Source organism: Anabrus simplex, chromosome 2, assembly GCF_040414725.1.
Source record: "Anabrus simplex isolate iqAnaSimp1 chromosome 2, ASM4041472v1, whole genome shotgun sequence".
In the NCBI taxonomy this organism is placed as follows: Eukaryota; Metazoa; Arthropoda; class Insecta; order Orthoptera; family Tettigoniidae; genus Anabrus; species Anabrus simplex.
The window spans coordinates 825,459,597-825,482,528 of record NC_090266.1 but is presented as its reverse complement, the minus strand read 5'-3'; the positions used below and the strand labels follow the sequence as shown (position 1 = coordinate 825,482,528).

The following is a 22,932-nucleotide window of genomic DNA, read 5'->3' as shown; positions in this document are numbered from 1 at the left end:
ATACTATTGTTTATGATAGTTTCTGGGTCGGATCCACTGTTTCTTTTAAATTCTTATCCATCCAGTCATTCGTCATCACATTCTTATTCTGGTCAGTGGATGATTTTGAACTTTTAAATTGTCATTACATTTCGTACCCATAGGGGCCGATGACCTAGATGTTAAGCCCCTTTAAACAGCAAGCATCATCATCGACATTTTGACGCTGTTCTTCCATCAGTTAACGGAAGAAGAAAAATCGCGTGGGTCGTTTCAACAAGATTCAGCCCCTGCTCATACAGCAGAAGATTCCCTTCGTACAATCTCGGTAGTGTTTATAGACAGAGTGATCAGTGCTAGTCTATTTCCCCCTCGTTCTTCAGATCTAACAGCGTGTGATTTTTACTTGTGTGGTAAACTAAAAAAAAACGTGTGTCGAACAAATCCTCACACATTGGAGGAACTGAAAGAAAACATTACGAATGAAATCAGAAACATCACAGTGGCAGAACTGACTCGCGTCAGCCAGAATGTGGTTACCAGATACAGTGCCTGTATAACCCAGGAAGGACGACACTTCAGCATCTTTTATAACGTAAGATTTCATATAAGATTGTATACACGCTTAAAGTAGGGCAGCCGCGCGCGACATAAGCTCGGCTGAGGCACCTGCCGTAGCGCAGAGTTCAAACACCGTGCATTCGGTTTAAGTTTATATGAGATACCCTGTATGTGGAAAGAGGATCCCAAACAAATGGAACCATTAATGTCAATGAAGTAATACTGGAAGGAAACAACGAAGTTCAAATACCTTGTTTCGGTTATTAGTTGCGGAAGGCGATATCCTCCCCGATGTCCGTAGTAGGATTAATGCAGCATAGATGAAATGGCGACAAATTACCGGAGTTTTCTATGATCGAAGGATGCTTGAGCGCCTGAACGTAAAGGTCCATACGATCGTTGTTCATCCTGTTGATCTTTAGGGAACGGAATGCTGACCAGCGACATCGAAACACGAACAAGCACTCTATGGGTCGGAGATGCAAATGCTTCGTTGGACCGTTGAGCTCACGCGCTAGGATCACGTCACAAATGAGGATGTTCGTTGGCGACTGGGTGTGGCCCCCAGTCGTGGAAAATATGAGGAAGGTGAGGCTGAGATGGCACGGGTATGTTGTTAGGAGCACGATGAATTCGGTTGTCAGTGCAGCCACCACCTTCTAACACTAGTATTGGTACTAGTAGTATTAGAAGGCGTTGGTACTGTTAGTGCTAGTACGAGTAGTATTAGAAGGCGTTCGTACAGCGCTGCGGCTCAGTACCAGCGGATTTCAATCACGCGGAAGGCAAAAGAAGCGGTTGCTGGACCAAATTAACGAAGACATGAAGAAAGATAAGTGTCACGTTGGAGGATGCCCCAATAATAAATGTCGCAGGCATTGCTCATGTGTGGACCTTGTAATCAGGCGGGAATAAGCCAAGAAAGAAACCTCATTTTCGGAATTGATCTGTTGAATCCTTTTTGACACACGATCAGTTTACTCTGAAGCATTGAAATGTAGGGTGGTAAAGTTTGGTGTATATAGGCGGGCTGAGTGGCTCAGAAGCTGGCCTTCTGACCCCACCTTGGCAGGTTGGATCCTGGCACAGTCCGGTGGTATTTGAAGGTGTTCAAATACGTCAGCCTCGTGTCGGTAGATTTACTGACACGTAAAATAACTCCTGCGGGACTAAATTCTGGCACCTCGGCGTCTACGGAAACCGTAAGAAGAGTCGTTAAGGGACATAAAAGCAGATAACATTATTATGAATAAGTTTGGTATGCCTCAAGTGTATTGCTACAGCATGTCCCTTAGGTGGAATGTACATGCTTTTGCTAGCTTAAATGCAGTACAATTTATTCTAATGTTTGTAGCTTAACAACTACGAATGATACCTAAACGACATTTTGCATGCCCAACGTACGTTGATTACCATTCATGACATCTTCTCGGCCTATTGTTCACAATTACCTGTGTTCGGCACTAATGTGGACTAAGCCCTGTTTTATCAACGGATGCCCTTCCCGATGCCCTACTTGGTGGGATGTATTCACTTTTGCGTGTTTCTGTGGTGACTGGTTGTTTGATATTATGTATGTATGTATGTATGTATGTATGTATGTATGTATGTATGTACGTATGTATACATGCATGCATGCATGTATGTATTAACCTGACGCGGCCAAAATATCCGGCGAGGCTGGGAATCGAATCCAGGGCACTCTGAACCGAAGGCCACTGCGCAGAGCAATCAGCCATGATACTGGAATCATGTTCAGATTGTTAAAAGCCAATCGGTTACCTGTGTTTTTGATTCAAATTTACAAATGAATTGTTTTTAGCTGAATGACCTCTTACAATACTACGATTCGTTGAGTTTTAACTTTACCCTTTTGCTGAATTGATTAAAATATTGTTTAACAATCACATGCTTCAAAACACTCTAGTTAGGCCTATTCCTTCAGAATGTTTTTCCTGACAATTTCAGTGCAGTTACCTTAGGTTCAGAGGGCCTCAGGCTCTATTACCGGCCGGGTCGGAAATTTTAACCGTTAATGTTTAATTCCATTGGATCGGGGACTGGGTATTTGTACTGTCCCCAACATGCCCGAAAATTACATACCATCCACTACACTATACCTCCACTAAGATAACACGCTGTTTCCCCGTACACGGCAGATGCCGCCCGCCCTCATCGGAGGGTCTGTCTTACACGGGCTACACCAAGTTACCAATAGCCACACGAAATTATCATCGTCATCATCATCCGACTCCTTGGCTGAATGGTCAGCGATGAGGCCCTCGGTTAGGACAGTCCCGGGTTCGATTCACGGCCGGGTCGGGGATTTAATCACGTCTGATTAATTCTTATGGCTCGGGGCCTGGTGTCTGTGTTTATCCTAACACTTTTCTCTTCATATTCAGACAACATATCACACTGCAAACAATCACATAAACACGCGATATTGATCACATCCGTCCACAAACGGTTGTCGTCAGGAAGGGCAACCGACCGTAAAACAGGGTCAAATCCACAATTCGCACCCACGACCCCATAGTGTGGGAAAAATGCGCCACGAGAAGAAAACATTACTACATCCAGAGCATTACCTTTCATATACATTTTTCTGTCTTTTCTTTTTGCGCCACTAGTAATTGTTTTAAGTTAAATTACTTGTGTCACAGGAAAGAGCAATTAAAATTGTTTTAACTTTGTACTGACTTGGTTAGTTCTTTTGGTGACGATGGAACGGGAAAAGGCTAGGACTGGGACGGAAACAACCGTAACCATACAGTACAGCCCTAGCATTTGCCGGAATTGAAAACGGGAAACCACGGAAAACCATCTTCAGGCCTGCCGACAGTTGGGTTCGAGTGCATTTTCTCCCGAATGTAAGCTCACAGCTACGTGACGTGTAGCCAACTCACTGGGGGGCCGATGACCTTAGATGTTAAGCCCCTTTAAACAACAAGCATCATCATCATCACCAACTCACTCGCTAAAGTAAAGAGCATAGAGCGTAGTGTTTAAATTATTACGAGGTAATGAGACTGTCAACTCTCTTGAAGTCCATTTCAGCATTCCTGGAAGGGATGAGAGAGTCAGACTGGGGAGCTACCGGTCGGCCTGCACGTGACGACATTGGTGTCTATTGTCCATTTCTTCTGGAAGGCGAAACTATAACACACGTATTCTGGCCACCCGGAGGATTTTAGAGCTTCATCAGCTATTTAAAAGCAGACTCTCCTCGAACATGGGTTGTATTTGGTTGTTGTAGCCTATTGCGTGGAATGTTCAGTAGCCGGTTAGGAACTTTGAGCTGAGAGTTCAGTGTGAGGAGCAGTCATGTGAGTTGATTGTGCCAGTTATTGGTCTTATCATAAGTAGAGCTAAGTGTACAGTCGTCGTGCGTTGTGATAGCCAACGTTTGTATGTTCGAACCTGACTACATGGAACTGTGTAAAGTGACTATGATGCGTGTGGAGCATAGTGAAAGTTGGAACCTGTCAGTCAAGTTTACATGAAGGAGGGCCGTTCCAGGTAAAGACTACCGACCGAACACCCGCTGTGAGCACAAGACACATTTGTAAATAGTCCGTATTTAGTGATGTGTTGTCATTCATTGTCAAATTTGATTGTTTATGTACTAATTGCGTCATCCTTGATTAAATTTATTCGATAATATAGTTAGTGGTTTATTCGTGACATTAAAAATAAGTACACTATCATGTAAAATGTAATGCACATATGTTCAATAGTGTTTGCATTATAATGAAATTCATGTGTGAAAACGAAAGTTATGAAAAATGAGCTACAAACATATGAAGAATGACATACATGGATATGTACAAATATATATTTTAAAGCAGTGGAGATAATTATTTTTTCACTAAATTTGAGAAAAAGTATATTCTTTAACGAAAAATGTTGAAAAATGCATTTTTGAACTCATAAACAGGGAGATAGCGATAATCACTGAATTGATTTTTGTGAATGTTCGCGAACTGAGGGGTTCTGGTTATTAATATATGGTTAAAAGAAATGCTGTATATCGCGAAATGGTGTCCCAAAAGCTAATTTTGAAAACAGTCGCCAATTATTATTACTCTGTCGTTTCATAACGAATTGCACATTCAGATTTTGTTAAAAGCTGTTTGCTGCAGGATAACGTTTTGTCATTCAGTTGGATTCCTTAAGTTATACAGGAAGGTTTCTAAAGATAAAGAACCTTCATATACCGAATGATTGTAAATGTAACGGCTTATACTTGTAACTTGACTATATCTAGTGAGTCCGCTGCGCCTGACTTTTTCTGTTGTTAGGCATCCCAACGAACGTTAGTGATGTGATGGTCGATTTTTCTTTTCCGTATACCAAGCTATAGTTGCCTTTAAAACACTTACTGCGTTAACACAGCAAGATCTTTGTGCAGAAACATGTATGCGACAGGTATTTACACAATGCATCAAACTGTGATACGGTTATGTAAAAAGTACGTGCCAATTATAAGCTGTCGATTGGATATGAAATTAAAGCTGAAAGCTATGGCATACTGATAGAAAACGTGTGTGAGTTTGTTAAGCGGGAAGTAGTTTTAGACCAAGTACGCTTTCTGATAATCTCAAGGCAACAGTTACCGTTGTGCTATGGACTAAGCGCAGACGCGGTGACTCATGTATCGTTGGTAAGTGGGTTCGAATCCCACTAGCGCTAAATATTTTTATTCACATTTTAAGCTTTGAGGATCAAATACAAGGCCATTCGTGCGACATTCGACCAATAGCATGCAGCATGCATGTTCAGTGTATATTGGCCTGACACTTGGTGTAGCCTAGAAGTGCTAGTCATTTCTTCGCTATGTATTCAATAGAGGGTGCAGCAGAATAGAACGCACAGAAAGCACATCGCTGTACCACGAAATATTTCCACACAGACGACAACAGCTAACCAAATAAATAAATCACTTATGACGTGAGGGTATTCGGATACATTGGCTTTGAGGATGATTCCCGAAGTAGTAAATGCGAATACAATTATCAGGTGCAAGTGGGATTCGAACCCACCCACCAACCGCAGTTGTATCAGCAGCACCCCACTTAACCTATGACACCACTCCAGCCAACAGTTCACTGGAAAGCGTACTAGATAGACAGTTACTTCCGCTTCACAAATGCACACACGTTTTCTGTCAGTATGCCATCACTTTTAGCGCTACTGAAAGCTTATTATTGGCACGTACTTTTTACATAACCGTATGGCAGTTTGATGCATTGTGTAAATACTTGTCGCCTACATGTTTTTGCAAAGGTGATGGTGCAATAAAAGGTTAAGGGCGACTGTTACTTGGTGTATAGCAAAGGAAAATTGACCATCACACCACCAGTGATGTTCGTTGGGATGCCTAACGACAGAAACAGTCAAGCGCAGCGGACTCACCCGGTATAACACTGTTAACGTCTGGGATAAAAATAAATACAATTTAAAATATCCCTACAATTTGTAGATTTCGTGTGTACCGAATGAGTGGCCGCGTGGTTTGCGGCACGTAGCTGTCAGCTTGCATTCGGGAGATAGCGGGCTCAGATCCCACTCTAGGCAGCCCTGAAGATGGTCTTCCGTGGTGCCCCATTTTCACACCAGGCAAATGTCGGGACTGTACCTTAATTAAGGTCGCTTCCTTCCAGCTCCTAGCCATTTCCTATCCCAACTTCGCCGTAAGATCTATCTTTGTCGGTGCGACGTAAAGCAAATAAAAAGAAGATTGGGTGTAAATAGTGATTAGGCTTAACTGTAATGTTTAATGTAGTAATAGACAAACTAATTGTAGCAAGGACAATCATGCATGTGCCAACAATTTTGATTGCAATAAATGACTACTTTCTCCCCAGTTCCAGGTGCTCCGGAACTAGGGGATGAGAGCACTATTCTACTTGTAACTTGTCATCGGAGAACCATTCTCCACTGCAAATAGAACCAGAATCAAATGAACCTTTAGTGTTAATTGTAGATTTATGGTATGGGAAGTAATATTCATACTGACTTAATACTCCAGTTCCAAAATCAATCACCTGCTCCTGCCCAGGAACGTGTGCTCCCTTTTTAACCCGATATAAGAAGCGAAGCGTTTGCTTTAATCCCGCGATATGAGTTGTACAATGATCAAAATGCTTTACTCCGGCTTGCGTGGTGTTTCTCGTATGGGCGAGCACCCCGCTTGTCCGAGGCGCCGCGGGGAGAGATTGGTGCGGTATGCGATCACATGTTTTCCCTGACCCCGGCCTTTGTTCTGTGCGTGCGCGCGTCTCTGCTGACTGACATTGTACACGTGTCCGATGACGCATTCGTATAGGCGTATCAGCCTTTTCCAGTATCTATGTGTGTGTATTCTTTTCTTATTTCTGTAATTAGTCATCAAAGGCAGTTGCGGCGATTTGGGGGGGGGGTGGCGAAGGGAGCAGTACCCCCCCCCCCCCGCCACTACTTTGAGGAAAAATGAATTATATTCCATTTTAGCCGCTTGAAACTAGTAATTATAAAAAATTGTACACAATTCTGTTGATTTTTCAGCTAATACCTTCCTTTAATTTCTTTAATTCTTAAAAAAACTTAGCTGAAATGCGCACAAAATGTCGCCCGTCTCGGCCGACCGATTTGTACAGCACCACAGCAAGTAGTGGAGACTCGCGGAGCTATGAGTAGCATGTTCTGCTACAAAGAGGGGTAGCAGGGATATATTTTTGCAGGGGTCACCCGCTTGCCGCGCACATTCGTCAGTCTGGCAGTCTCACTAAGTCAATGTATCTGTTAAGTTCTATCTAGTGTCTGGTGCTTTGTTAGTGTGTAGTCAAGTAATAAATTATTTTAATTGCATAATCACGCGGTACTTCTATTTAATTGTAATACATACGAAATTGCTGTTCCTTTGGTGAAAGTTTTACTGCATAGTATTATTATTACCGCACTTAAATTGGTAGGCTCTCAACCTTTACGTCTCTGTCGAAACTCGTTCAGAGAGCATCAAAAACTTAACATTTTATACATTTTTTCAGTTTAGGTGTTTAAACCCCCTCCCCTAGCTATATCCCTCAGACCCGGGTACTCTTTATTGTGTATAAAGTTTTGTGCCCTCTCGCTTCTAATTCCCAATCGCCGCTACTGATAAAAGGTAATATGGCTCGTGCGAATTCACCGGTACAGTGTGTCTTTATGTACGATTCATGTGCGTTAAATCAGCTCGTGAAGTTCAAAGGCAATTTTAAGAAAGATTTCCGGGTGTAGACGTTCCAAGACCTAAAATAGTCCATAATCTTTATGATAAATTTCAGGAAACTGGAAGTATCCAGAAGAGAAAAGAAGTAGCGTAGGGTTCTCACCGAATAAAAATTGGAAGACATTAGTCATCGTTTGAAAAATTCTGCTAGAAAATCACTTCGCCATCTTGCCCAACAAGATAATGAGCTACAAATTTATGATGGAGTAACATACACGGGTATTTACATACATGCTTTTTTAAAGTAGTGGGATTAGTTCATTTTTCACCAGATTAAAGAGAAAAGTATAATCTGTAAAGGAAATTTTATTTGAAAAATCCAAAAGGCTACTAAATTACCACACTTAAATTCATATAAAATAACTGTGGCACATGCTCTTCGACCAGGTGACCCTGTACGCAGGTGCACATTTTGTGAGGGGAGTCTGGAAAATATATTCAGTGAACCAATATACCCCACACTTAATATTATTCTTGGACGAGGTATGGTTCCACTTCTGTGGTTATATCTGTACACAAAACAATCTTTACTGGAGTGCTGTTAAACCTGATATCGTGCACGAAGTGGCCGTCCATGACGTAAATTTCTGTGTGTTGTGTACCATCGGTGGTGAAAGTATCATATGACCAATATTTTTGAAAATACGGTTGATTCAGTTACTTGTGAGAATACTATACTAACGCCCTTTTTCAGAGAATTGACTAACGGAGCGTAATTTCGCATTTTTAAACGGGACTTCGCCATTGCACACACTGCGAATAATTCTACGAGAGAAATTCGCAAAGTATTCCCACCGAACTGAGTTATTAGTAGGGATTTTTGGCCCCCTCGGTTCCTCGGTTTACCTGGCCGCGATTATTACATCTGGAGTAAATTTTTAAAAATGCAGTGTTCAAGACGAATCCGCATATCATACAAGAACTGAAACATAGGCATGAGCTGTCTTCGAGGACTTCGGGGAGAAATTACCTCCGGGAAACTTTTAGCTGTCATATAATATTTGATCTTGAGTGCCAAAAATATAAGGACTGTATTTTGCTTTAAAAGTGCCACTAGATATTCTCATTAAAAATATTCTTCGACAGAGACGAGCTCTCGCAGAACCCGTGGGAACGCCGTCCAGCTGCCCAATATGGACTGAGTCGCCGCTGTCCCCGTATTTGGCTGTGCCTCAGCTATCCTTTGTTACCGCTATGTTCGCCGCCTGCCTAGTTTGGTGCTGCCCATCCAACCCTCCATCCACATTACAACTGCTTAATTGCCAAGGAAAACATTCCTTCTCCAATGATCTTCGAAGGTCATATCAATCGACCAAATATGGATGAAATAAAAGAAGCACGGCCGTATATTAATTGGAAACTCACCAGTTCTAATTTAAAAATAACAGTACGTTGCGTGTACCTGCTGAAGAAAACAAACTAAAGCCAAGGGTACTCATGATGCATGCGTGTATTTGCAAGACCTTGTTTCCTATAGTGGACTAAATTGTTTCAGTGTGAAGTAGCAGTTACAATGTAACTGACACGACAATAACACAGATAGCGTGTCATCCAGAAAGTGGGATTTCTTGCATGAAATTATGTTTATGTCAAATACTGTCGTGTTCGTCGTGGTCGTCTGGCATTCTGTTATTGTACATATTAGACACCGAATAAACTGTTCATTCCATCATCCCATAGATGGGAAACATGTACCGCTTAAAAACTTAATAAGTATACCAATTTTAAAAAAGCTAAAAGAAGGCAGTCTTGTACAGTTTCTAGAAATCCATGCCTTTTACAGTATATGGTAACGTCGGGATCATCAGTTTTATGAATTCAGTGTGGCGTTTGTGCTTAGTATTCGTGCGCAAAAAAACCGTTTACCCAATGAATATGATTAATTTAAGATGTTCGAAAAAATGTAGAGACACCGCGTAAGGATTGGGATCTAGTATGTGGAAGTTGAACTGAATTGCGAGTTAAATGAACGAAGAATGAACTCCTAGCAGGGCTCGGTTCAGAACCGAATAGCATTAATTAGATGACAGAATTTCAAGCTACCTATTTATTGCTCGTAAGGTTTGTTCAAGAAAAGTATGCCTGCTGTACACATTCTCTGATTCGTTGTCCAGATAGTGATGCAAGTGAGGTTGATGATCAACGTTGTAATATTGTTGTTGTGCTTCTTGTGATGCTTCAAAGATGCATGTAAGGCAAAATGGCTGAGTTATTTGTGTGAATTTGTGTGCAAATTGAACATTAAACAACTCAACTCGTATTTTGGTATACTGTTTTCCAAAGTGAGAGATGTAAACCCAACTTCACTTTCTTTGTTATTGGTATAGTTGTTCAGCATCGCTTACATCAATTAATGGAATAAACGGAGTGGTCACGAGCTGCTAAGGGCTACTATGGTGGTGTAAACAAATCGGGACTTTTTAACCAATTGAATTACTCTTCTCAGTGACTAACATGTTCTCTTCCCATCCTGCTACCGCTGTCTCTTTTGTAGGCTATGACGATGAGCAATATAAATGGATCCATTCTAAATCCGTAATCCTGTAATTAGCCCTGACAAAAAGCAGAGGTGGAAGTTTCTTGTATGGTGATGAACTTTGGTAGAAGACTTCGATCTTTGGATCAAGATTATACTAAGTTATTTTAATGTCAGTGACACATCTTCCACTAATGAGCAACCATTTGATGAAAGGGTGGTTCTGACGAAGTTCGTAATGATCCATACTGCCGTCAAGGCAGTCCAGTAATGAATGAATCTGTCGTCCTTCCCCAGCACATTCGTAACCATAGAAGGCGGTATCAGTCGCGGCTATGTGAACAATGCTGGCCGTAACGGGATGGTGTGGAACGTGACAAAAAGTGGCCGACAACTCGTTCAGTTTCATTCACGTGCGCAGGCTTTCTTCGTGATTGCTATTGGCTGCTGTAACGCCAGTAGTTCTATTCACATTCTCTCTCTCTCTTTCTTTCTTTCTTTCTTTCTTTCTTTCTTTCTTTCTTTCTTTCTTTCTCTTCTGTCCGTTGTCGTTGAATTAAGACACCACTTTGATTTAAAATAATAATATTCCTTAGATATACTGAACATCATTTGCTTGACAAGCTTCTTTCCCCCTTCAGTCATCCTTAGTACTTCTCCCTGAATTGCATTAAACACATCTTTGGTCCTTAATGATGATACTCGTTGATAACAATTCTGATTTGGTTGGAGAGCTTTGTAATCAAATACAGCCCTTATTTCATTTTCGTGTGCGGATCTAGTCTGCAATTACATAATTCAAAACTGAACATTTCAATCAGTTGGATGCCTTCGGTAGGTCGTTTTACTTTACTTGTTTCGCAGTTTTGTTCTAAAACAGATTTTAGCAGTAAACACAAATAATTAGTGTGTTACAGTAAGAATAAGGAGATACATCGACTTATGAAGTTGAACTGAGGCATGGCTTTCGAACTGTGTCAGGAAAGGTGTCAAGACATTTCTGTGTTGCTCTGAGGACTCAATGAATTCGTATATGGCCTTTGCGAAACTCTTCATTCTTGGTGCAATAGTTGAGAATTAGTAACATTCGTATGGTAGTTCAGTTTGTATAGATATACATTCAAGAACAACATTACTCGAGAATTTTCACCAGAGATAAAGCTAAAATTAGTTGCTTATACTAAGAGGGTTCAAACATAATTTGTGGCTCTTTGTGAAGTCTTACGATTCTCCTGTGAGGGTAGGTTGACAGATTCACATTATCTATGTGATAAGTAGGAGATGATTATTGGTAGGCCAAGGCCCTTCAAGGGCTGTAGTGCAATGGGGTTTGGTTTTGGTTTAGGAGATTATTAGCACTAAGCAATTTCCATCTGAAGGCTGATTTCTTAGTTGCTTTGTACACAACTGTGATGCGAAACGTTCGTTTAATTCTCGTCATGTATATGTCTCTTCCGTTTATTTGCAGTTTCTTTCCTGAAAATTTAACAAAATTAATCTAGCAGAGCTTTGAAAGAAATCACTTTGCAAGTAAACTACGGGCGCTTTGCAGTACTAGCCTGTGCTTCAATACAAGGCATCATCTGGATTTTGTTAAATTGTATTTGGTCCGCTGGTAGCTATACAGCCAATAATTGCATTACTCGAGAATTATTAACGGAGTTGCAGTTAAAGATAGTTGCTCATCTCTAAAGAGGAATCAAACATAATGTGTTGTTCTGTGTACTGTACGCAGGTAAATATAGCTTATAAATTTCTTACTAATATGAGTAATTAGGCATGCCCCACTGCTAATAGATTGTTTTGGTACCGCCTTCCTCGGGATATAATTAGTCAGCAGTATCCCGACTTACGTAAAATTTCAACAAAAATACGTGTGAAATAAGAACAAGATTTAGTAATAGAAAAGATACTTGAAGACTGATATATGGACAATTATTTTCGGTTTTAGAAAGTGGACTGTTGTTCGTTGTGCGTCATTTGAGCCCGACAATCTTTATCCTATTTGTTAAAGAAATTACTATGTATAGATTCGTCAGTTTTGTTTCGTAGTTTTCTGTGTCACTATTAAAGTGTGTTATTACAAAATTCGTTGTATGAACCTATGGGCTCCTTGAGAAACTTGGGAAGATAGTTCTTGTGCACAGCATTGGGTAAACTTACATTTAAGCTGGGATTCTGTTTTTAGGGAGGATAAATAAGCGTCCTTTCATTTTGGGGGAATGGATAAAGTAAAATAAACAAATCACTAGTTGTCTTAAACTCCGTGAAGCAGTTGTCAAGATGTACACAGAAGTAACTTCATAACATGGATCACATATAACATCGGTTCTGATATTTCTGCTTTTGTAAAACTTTATGTTTTGGAGACCATAAAAAACGACCATTATGGAAATCTCATTTTCAACTATGAAGCGCGTCCATTGATTGTTTCAGAAGCATACTAGCCAAAACTCAGAGCTTGTTTTGCTCAGGCTTCTGCTACGATTCCTGTCTTCAAATCCTTGAACGCGATTATGTCTTCTCTCGTGATGTAAGTTAATTATGAGGTATTCGAGAAAGAAGTCATTAGGCTACTTCCCATCCGAATTTCGATCATCACGGATCATCCGTGCACTGCACTAATCTACGTAACTGCATGCCTGTTGAAAAAATGTAGAAAATATATGTCACCCTTACTCTCTGTCCGTTATAAACTCGTGGCCTAAATAATTTAATGTATACCTGTATTAAATGTTGTTGCCGTTTAAAAAGTTACTCACCGTAGAACGGTCCACTTTGAATTTTAGCTTTCTATATTTCCTATAATACCTTTTGGAATTATTCCGCAAATTGGAGAAGTGGAAAAGGTATTAATATTTATCCATTTTTTTTTAACTTTTGGAATTCTTCCTCTTGCGCAGCTTTTCCCACACCCTGGTGGGGTCGGAGGTACGAACTGTGTATTTGCGAAAGAAAATTGATCCGAATATCTTAAGTTATTTACTGAAAAAATAAATCAACAAACCCTATTTGGACTTTTAAGAAGTAAGTTATGACTTTATTCATTGAGTATATAATGTAATTTACAACATACTTTTACATGTTTTTGAATTTCTCATTGTTAGACAGAATGGCTACTTAGAGACAAAGGAATATTTAACTTATTTATACTTAAAAGTTGTATTTTGCTGTACACACAGTGCCCTAATGCATTGTATGGAAAATCACACATGTAGAATTGGAAAGCTTACAAAAGTACCTACTCAACATTCATTAACTGTACCTATTACAGTTAAGTAAGTTTAAATTGTACATTCTAAGCACTTTCACACTGCTGGGTTCCCTTGAATTGAAAAACAAAAAACAAAACAGCAGTAGTACTTCTGGGATACACGTAACAATTAGAGAACTGTACACAGGCAAAAATACCTTCTAAATTACTTACTAATGTGTTTAGTTAGGAAAGCCACAGTGGAAAAGTACACTAATAGATTGTTTTGGTGCCATCTTCCAAGGCATTAATTACTCCGCAGTATCCCGACATCAAAACGCAACAAGATTATAGATAAAATTTGGAGGCGTAGAAATAGAAAACCATATCTAAAGACCGAATAATATATACTTATTTTCGGTTCTTGCAGTAATTTTCGCTGTGTGTCGATTGAGCCCGGCAATCTTAAATCTTCTGTTGCTTCGGAAATCGAGATTGGACTTCCCTAAACATCTAATTGCCATAATTTTTTGAGAGGTGGAAGTGTATACATTAAGTATGTAATAAACTCTACAATATAATTCAGACGAGAACTTCATACAGGACGAGTCCCGCAAGGTTGCCGCTCTTCCGGCGTGCCGCGTGTCAGTAAACAAGTGCACGGTCGCCGCCACACCGTTCCCGTACACCCGTAGATAACCCATCAACTTCTATGAATGGTTAATCAAGTTGAAAAACATATATAAAATTAATCCAACTTACCCCATTACATTAAGTGTTGAAAAAACACTTTCTCAGCCTGTAGACAAGTGTTGTAGCATATCGACGACGTAGTTCTAATACCATGTATCTAATACCATGTTCAGAAATGTCTAAAACAGTGCCCACGGACCAAAGGAAGGCACACATTCTGATTAAATAGCATATTTATAAAGCTAGGTATAACATGTATTTCCACCTTTCTTTTTCTGCTGGATTTCATTGGGAATGTATTTTACGAACCAGACATTGTGAACCTCCGCGTTTCAGTTACCAGAAAACCACCTTAGAGTTATCTTATTCACAGGCTTCAACTTTACGACCTCCTCTCTACAATATTAGCATTCCCGTTCATACGCTGGGGTGAGTAGCTCAGACGGTCGAGGCTCTGGCCTCCTGACCCCAACTTGGTTGGTCCGATCCTGACTCAGTCCGATGGTATTTGAAGGTGCTCAAATATGTAAGCTTCGTGTCGGTACATTTACTGGTAGTTGTGAGACGTTAAGCCTTTAACATTTTAAAAATTGTCCTGTTCATACTAATTCGTTCTGCCGCATCATGAGAGAAATAGTAGCCCTCAACAGCCAGTAGGAAACTTCTTTTCAATTTGCATATGGGCGGAAATTGCAGACGTTGATTGCGCTGTACCATGTTCTGCTGTCATCATACCTTCCGGGCATCAGCCAGTATTTGATAGTGTTAGCAATAATAATAATAATAATAATAATAATAATAATAATAATAATAATGTCCATTTTAAATTACCAGAAACCGGGCGAGTTGGCCATGCGCGTAGAGGCGCGCAGCTGTGAGCTTGCATCCGGGAGATAGTAGGTTCGAATCCCACTATCGGCAGCCCTGAAAATGGTTTTCCGTGGTTTCCCATTTTCACACCAGGCAAATGCTGGGGCTGTACCTTAATTAAGGCCACGGCCGCTTCCTTCCAACTCCTAGGCCTTTCCTATCCCATCGTCGCCATAAGACCTATATATGTGTCGGCGCGACGTAAAGCCCCTAGCAAAAAAAAAAAAAAAAAAAAAATACCAGAAGGCCAAAGACTAACAGTCGCTAAGGACGACGCTAGCATTATTAACTATGGTTTAAAACGGGAGATAGACGGGATCACTTCACATTTTGTTGCCAAAATGGAATAATTATCTTATCGTACTTACACGCCCCAAATATGTTTTGATGTTAACGAAAGTCTTCGCTTAACGTCGTTCCAGTTCTAGATTTTTAATAAGTACTGGGGTGTCGGGAATTTTGGCATGGATTTGTCGTTTGTAAACACCATTATACGCTAGCAGATTCAGCCGCGATAGTGCCCACCATCTTGGTAGCCAAAGGACAACGGCTAACCGACTGCACACCTTAAATCGACAGTATGTATTCACTCGACAGAGAAACGAACAGGCTTTTGATATACTCATGGGAATTCCAAAAGAGTTACACTTCTCCTTATCATTTCTTTCAGTATGATGCAATTATTAGATTGTCTACCACCGGGCGAGTTGGCCGTGCGGTTAGAGGCGCGCGGTTGTGAGCTTGCATCCGGGAGATAGTGGGTTCGAATCCCACTGTCGGCAGCCCTGAAGATGGTTTTCCGTGGTTTTCCATTTTCACACCAGGCAAATGCTGGGGCTGTACCTTAATTAAGGTCACGGCCGCTTCCTTCCAACTCCTAGACCTTTCCTATCCCATCGTCGCCATAAGACCTATCTGTGTCGGTGCGACGTAAAGGCATTAGCAAAATATATTGTCTTCTTAACATTTTTATGGTTACAAACTTTTATAACTGATGTGATCCGATCATAATTCTCTGTAATGTGCAGTTGACTTTATTTGTAGATGACGCTCGATTTGCTTCTATCTAGTTACTTAGTTGAACTTTTATTTCTGGGTTCTACTGTAAATAAAATTAGCAGTGTGAATCGACGGTTGCACGTCACACTGTATTGTGAAACAATCGGGAAATGCTTTACGACACCGATCTTAACAGCACCGTTAGCTCGTATCTAAACATATGCCCATCTGAGTAACTCATAAAATAAACCTTTGGAAGATGGGTGACAGCTTCCAACGACATGATTGCCTTCTAAAAGTGTTGAACATCGTCATGATCGCCAACAGGAGGTTGTTTTCTTGCCCAAATACAGTGTGACTATCAGTGGGAAATAGGAGTTTGTTTCCTCACTGTCTCACTTTCTGTTCTTATTCTAGTAATTCATGTGAGGAACCAGAGGTGTTTTCGGATAACATCGTTGCATATGTAACTTGCATAAGTTTTTGGCGACGGTGGAATAGGGAAAGATTAATACTAAAAAAGTAGCGGCCGAGACCTTAATTCAGACACAGTCCCGACATTTACCGGAAGCCATGGAAAACTAACATGAGGGTTTCCGACTATGAGTTTCGAACCCACCATATTTCGAATGCAAGCTTACTGCTGCACAAATCGTACCGCGAAGCCAACTCTCTCGGTCGATTTTTTTTTTCTTATCTGAATGTTCATGTATGATCTAATTACAGTTAAACATTTGCCTTTGGTCTGGGTTGCTGGTTTTAGTGGCTGCTGAAGTTCAAACTTTTCTATCCGTATAGGCCTAATGGACACTGGCTCGAAATTTGCATTATAACCGCCTCGTTAAGTTTAACCGATTAATTTTAACAGCACTACCATTGTGTCTTATTACTACATAAATCATTCTATTCATTTATATGAAATAAACCGGGACGAGGCGGTTGAGGTGCTCACGATTTATCAGAAAGTGTGTGGGTTTAATTGCTTTATTAAGAAGTCTTAAAGATCACTAGCGATACTACCAACCCTCAAAAACCCACATGGCCCTTAGGTTCACTCAGCCTACACCAGAAATGAGTACTGGGGGGAGGGGGGAGGGCAGAGATGACCGACCTCAGCGCCAACCACTTACGGAGATATACGTTTAACACATTTAGGGACTTTTTAAGGTGTACGGAGATGATTTGGTAACAGAGCGATAAAATGGGTAGCCGAAAATGATGTTATGGAAGAATTCTCCTCTCAGCTGTCCTCGCGACGCTCCCTCTCGCCAGGATTTAAATCCTTCGTAGTAAAGCGGGGATAGACCCCAGATGGGAAGATGAAATGCTTACCCCTAGTCCAGAGCGATGGCGGAAACTCATGCTACTTACTCTCACAGCTGAAGAGTTTTTGATTGACGATGGTGGAGGGCTTTATGAAAGAATACTTTGAGATAATCATCAACGTAGGGGTTACCGTTGATACATATAATATGTTGATTTTTATTTGAGGTGAATGGCATAAAAATGTGTCGGGTAAAAATTTGCAACTCCCGTGTAGAATGATAGGAATTTAATTTGCACGACAGTTAATAAATAGATTTCCAACAACGTACATCTGTAAATAAATGCACAAATAATTAAAAAAATAGCTGTCGATATCTGTAAGAAATCACGACATTGGTTCAATCTTAGCGCGGAGTTGTACCTCTCGGGAGAACTGCGTGGGCCTTGTCATTAATAGCATTTTACTTGCTTGCAGTGTTCGTAACACGTGATTTATTCACACTTCACTGTTGTGTTCTCTCTCGAAGAGAATATTGTACTTATTGGTCTGGCAGTGAGGCGACACTCGACTTTGCCACACATTTTCCCCAAAAGAACACACCACGAACTTATGACTTTCTGGTTCCCGTGCAGCTGTTGACAACCTACAAATATCGATATAAGCTTAATGCTACAGAAATGACTTTTAAAAAGAAATGTTATCTTCATAGTAATATTCGAACTACCCATGGTGAAGAAGCCGGCTCTAATAGCTCGCTCAGTGATTTCCGCTTAATGTGAGAAAGACGAGGGAAGGTAGCCATTTTTGCTAAGCATTAAACAATATAAAAGCGCTGTGAAAAATCTGTACGGCATGTCTGCGCATTTATCATCATCTCGGAAAGAGGCTCATCGAATTCAACATCTGACAGTTCTGTTCCATGGCAAAGTGGTTAGTGTGCTGGTCTTTGGTCACAGGTGTCCCGGGTTCGATTCCCAGCAGGGTCCGGAATTTTAACCATAATTGGATAATTCCGTTGGCTTGGGGCTGGGTGTATGTGTCGTCTTCATCGTTATTTCATCCTTATCACGATGTGCAGGTCGCCTGAGGGAGTCGATTCAAAAGACCTGCATCTGGCAAGCCGAACTTGTCCTCGGACATTCCCGGCACTAAAAGCCATATGCCATTTCATTTCCACATCTGATAAAATGTCTTTTTGGTAGTCTTAATTAATTCTTGATACTATTTATGGCACAAAATATTTTTCAATAAATAATAATGTTATTGTTTTACGAGTACTAACTGCTGTTGACGGTTTTCGGAGCCGACGAGATGCCGGAATTGTGTCCCGTAGGAGTTCTTTTACGTGCCAATAAATCTACCGACACGAGGCTGACGTATTTGAGCGTCTTGAAATACCAACGGACTGAGCCAGGATCGCAATTATTCTGTAAAAGTTATATTTTGGAGTGGTCTTGTAATACTTAGAAACTCAAAACTTCTATATACTAATACTTGGCCATTTTGACTCCAACCTGGCAGGTTCAATCCTGGCTCAGCTCGGTGGTGTTTGAAGGTGCTTACATACGTCAGCCTCACCGGTAGATTTACTGGCACGTGAAAGAACTCCTGCGGGATAAACTTTGGTTGCTCGGCGTCTCCGAGAACCGTGAAAAAGTAGTTAGTGGGACGTAAAGCCAAGAACATCATTATTGTTAATAATAATAATAATAATAATAATAATAATAATAATACTTGGCCAAATTCAGTGCAATCTGGGGATATACAGGGTTATTCACCAAAGATGTTACACGGAAATAACGTCTAAACCATTAAAGATATCTGTATTCTGTTTTCATATTCGTAAGTGATATCCAGGGGCTTGTAAAATAATGTGCTACGTATTCTCATGGGGTGATTAAGCCTTAAGTAAGCGGTAAATGATGCAGATTATTCAGGCAAATATACACAGGATTCGAACAGCGTGTGGGCGTTTGAGCCCAGGGGCCCCGGATTCGATTTCCGGCCGGGTCTGGGATTTTAGCCTTCATTGGTTAATTCCAATGGTTCGGGGGCTGTGTGTGTGCCATCTTCAGTCTTATAACGACTTCTCACATACGAACAGGTCACCTATCGGGCGTCAAATCGAAAGACCTGCACCAGGCCTCTCTGGAAGCCACACACGCGCGCGCACACACACACACACACACACACACAGAGAGAGAGAGAGAGAGAGAGAGAGAGAGAGAGAGAGAGAGAGAGAAGCTCATCTGTAAAATTGCATATCTACTCTTTACTCCAGTGCGCAGAATTTAATTTAAAGATTTGCAGTTATCTACGGATCGTTATAACTAGCATTTACTGGGCATCTGCACTGTGATGGGTCGGACAAGGAACTGAAAGAAATTTGGAAGTCAAGTTCCTTAGGTAGGAGGACGTCTAGTACTTCATAAACATGGCACTAGTTTGTATCCTCGAAAGAGTCATTGTCTAAGACTTTGGGAGGCATTACTCTCGGCCCAAAACAGCAACCGAGTCAAATATATTATGGATGATTGGCATTCAGTCAATTACGTATTATGGTATTCGTTAATATTAGAGCACAGTACACGATTTCTTTATTATTAATTCTCTATAAATAGGGGAATGAATCTATTAAAAAACCCATCGGAAGGCATTCACAATTGACCGATATGAGCATTCATAAATTTTACAATTTCTTAGAATGAAATCACTACTCGTGACGGGATATTACGAATTTCTTTCACATTTTGGAATTTTTATGCTTTACTGTTTAGAGATCTTGGAGCATTTATCAAATGTACCTTAGAGTCCCTGAAGCTTGTAGTGTACTACTACTACTACTACTACTACTACTACTACTACTACTACTACAGTTGTGCTAGAGTAGATGCTTTTCAAACATAAGCTAAGTCACTGAGCAGAAGAAGATGAATCAGTATTCAGTATGGTCTTAAATGCAGCGTATTAATGATCTATGTTCTCTGACTTGAATTTATATTGGCAAAACAGGAATTGCTAATGCCAATCGAAGTAAATTGCGTACATTGTAATATAGGTTTGAGACTATGCCTAGTAAGCTTAAATACATATTTACTTACAGTTTGTCCCACGATCGACATTACCTCTAATTCGAACTCTGTCTGTGCTATCCCTTTCTAGAATAGAAATAGAGTATTCACGTCTTCTCCAATTCTCTTTTATTTAGAACACTTTTCCTGAATGATAGAGAGGGTAAATACGTAGTCCAGTTGCATAGCTATCTTTTCCTAGTGGCAGCTTTGCTCTGGTTACACGTAGGTTGTTTGATCAACATAGGAGAGAAGTCTGCTCTGGGTGTGGGTCTGGTTTTTCAACTCGCTTAAGGTAAGGAATGCGAGTGTTGAATGCGAAACAGGAACGTCTTTAAGAAGTTTTTGAGCGGGAGAACGAAAACAAAAAACAAAAAAGGGAAGAAAGAATGTTAAGTCTGTACGTTAACTGTAACAGCGATTTAAGTAAAATTTATGATGCTCCGTTTACTCCAGGCTGCAGTGTTATTTCCACAGCATAAGAAATTTCGCACAACAATTCAGTGCGTTTGAGAATTGAATAATAATGTGGGTGTATTAGATAATTGAGAATTGTCTGCGTTCAGTGTGGATTTTCCTGAAATATTGCTACCTGGACGGGACCCATGTGAACTGATTGACTTTTTAAAGGCGAACCATTATACCTCGAAACATGTAAGGAAATTCCCCGGAAATTATACTATCTGAGGTTTTTTGATTGTTATGTTACTTTCGGTCTTGTTCGACCATGCCGGCAGTCTCAATTTCCATTTTTGATATTTGTTAATGAAGCTTATCTATATGATATTTAGTACTTTATGTAATTTTCGATTAATCTTGAATTGAATGTATACATTTAAGACGAAAACATCACCCGCTCTCCGTGTAAGAGGTATTAACCAGACGCGGCTAAAATCCTCGACCCAGCCGCGAACCGAAGACCGTTTTGCCAACCGTTCAGCTTACTCTTGTGGGATACAGTTCAAGAAATGATCTGTACACTACTATGAGGTGCTACTATATCGTAGTTTGGGAAGAAGTGCGTGAGTTCTGGTAGAGGACCTTCCCGTGTTTCCAATCGCGGCCCTTATTTGGTTATGTTTCTCGACATTCTGTGGCCAGCCAGAAAGCGAGCGAGCTAGCGAAGCAGAGGCGATCAGTGAGTGAGTTGTCCCTCGGCGGCGCAGCGCTGTGCTACTCTCCTCTCCTCACGTCTCCCCACCTCTCCCCACTTCTCTCACATCCCACACATGGATCATGGCTAAATAAGGCCGCCCCTATCCCCGGTTCCCCCTCTCTGTCTTGTACCTATCCCCACCGTGTTGTATAGTACGCCTTCTCATAATTTGCCTACTTGTGCGAATTCTTGGCAGTCGCATTCAGTGAGTCGAGAAACTTGGTGTGTGATCATTGTAAGCGAGCACACGCTGTCGTGCTGCGCTCTTCTTCAATCCCTCCTGCATGTGCAGAGCATGGGGCGATCTTCAGGGTGTGTATAATCAAATAAGTGTATGTGTGTGTATAGTCCCATGTGTCATTCAAGTTCAGATCTTAAGGTTACACAACGTCAGTGCGAGAGTGCGCCAAACCCGCAGTGGTGAATGATCTACGGTTATTTTACAGTGATCTGGTTCCGTCATTTCTGTGTTGTGTGCATACAGAATTGTTGGTGGGAGCGGTGCGTGCAAGGCGAAGACAAGGCTCTCACTTGGCCATGTTTGGAAGTGGTGCGGCTATTGCTTCATTCAAGGTGACAGTGGAGGAAGTGACTGTGTTGCTCAAAAAGTAGAGTGGGGGGGGGGGGAACTCGCTTAATAATAATAATAATAATAATAATAATAATAATAATAATAATAATAATAACAACAACTATTGCACATTCATTTTTCCGGATGGCATAAAGTATTATTACTCCATCTTTTATCCTAGATATAGAGTATGTATAGTCATCCTCAGGTTGGCACAAAGGTGGGACATTGCCTCCGTCATACATCTCAGTATTCAGGAAATTCTCAAGATATGAAAGTATCCATATGGTATTCATTTCATAATGGGGGTTGCTTACTGTTGACACCCATAATAACTCGTCATAGCGACCAGTTAACTCCTGGAAAATGTTACACACACTAGTGAAATCTGTCTGAAAACTTTTGCGACCGCGGTGTGTCAAAAGGTGTAAATGGAAAGGAAGAGTCTTTAACTTAAATAACATTCTTGCATTCGCACGGAACTGAAATGTGACAGAAAACCCCTTCTGAGATAGGCAAGAGATGACCTTATCTGGCTTCTGTTTCTGTTGTGGTACCTGAGGCTGAGCGCACCCCGTTTCAGTCCCTTAAACCAATCCTATTGGCAGAGCCAGGAATCGAACCCAGATCAGCCGGACAGGAAGCAGACATTACTTATCCCTCGACCACGTCGCCATCTCATAAATTTTCACTGTTTAAAGGTAAACTTTCTTCCACATTCAGTTCCTTTCAGACTATTTGATGGCGTAAAGGGAAAGAGTAACTCAGTTAGAACGTCAGTTGGAAGCTGTGAAATAATTAATCGGCACTAACCAGATCATTCAGGAAGTGGGTATTATTATTC

General features: G+C 40.8%; 1 protein-coding gene across 7 annotated transcripts in view; it reads left to right on the top strand.

Moving 5' to 3' along the window:
- Positions 1–22,932, top strand: part of ssh (Protein phosphatase Slingshot) — an 834,886-nt gene that overhangs the window by 749,584 nt on the left and 62,370 nt on the right. Inside the window, exon 1 of one of the 7 annotated variants that reach the window (XM_067141519.2) lies at positions 21,737–21,829. The exons of 5 other annotated variants lie outside the window; for them this stretch is intronic. In XM_067141519.2, the coding sequence (XP_066997620.2) occupies positions 21,813–21,829 (17 nt within the window). In that variant the 5' untranslated portion in view covers positions 21,737–21,812. Of the gene's footprint in view, positions 1–21,736; positions 21,830–22,932 lie in introns of those variants that run through there. One more of the 7 variants, XM_067141522.2, reaches the window with a different exon arrangement.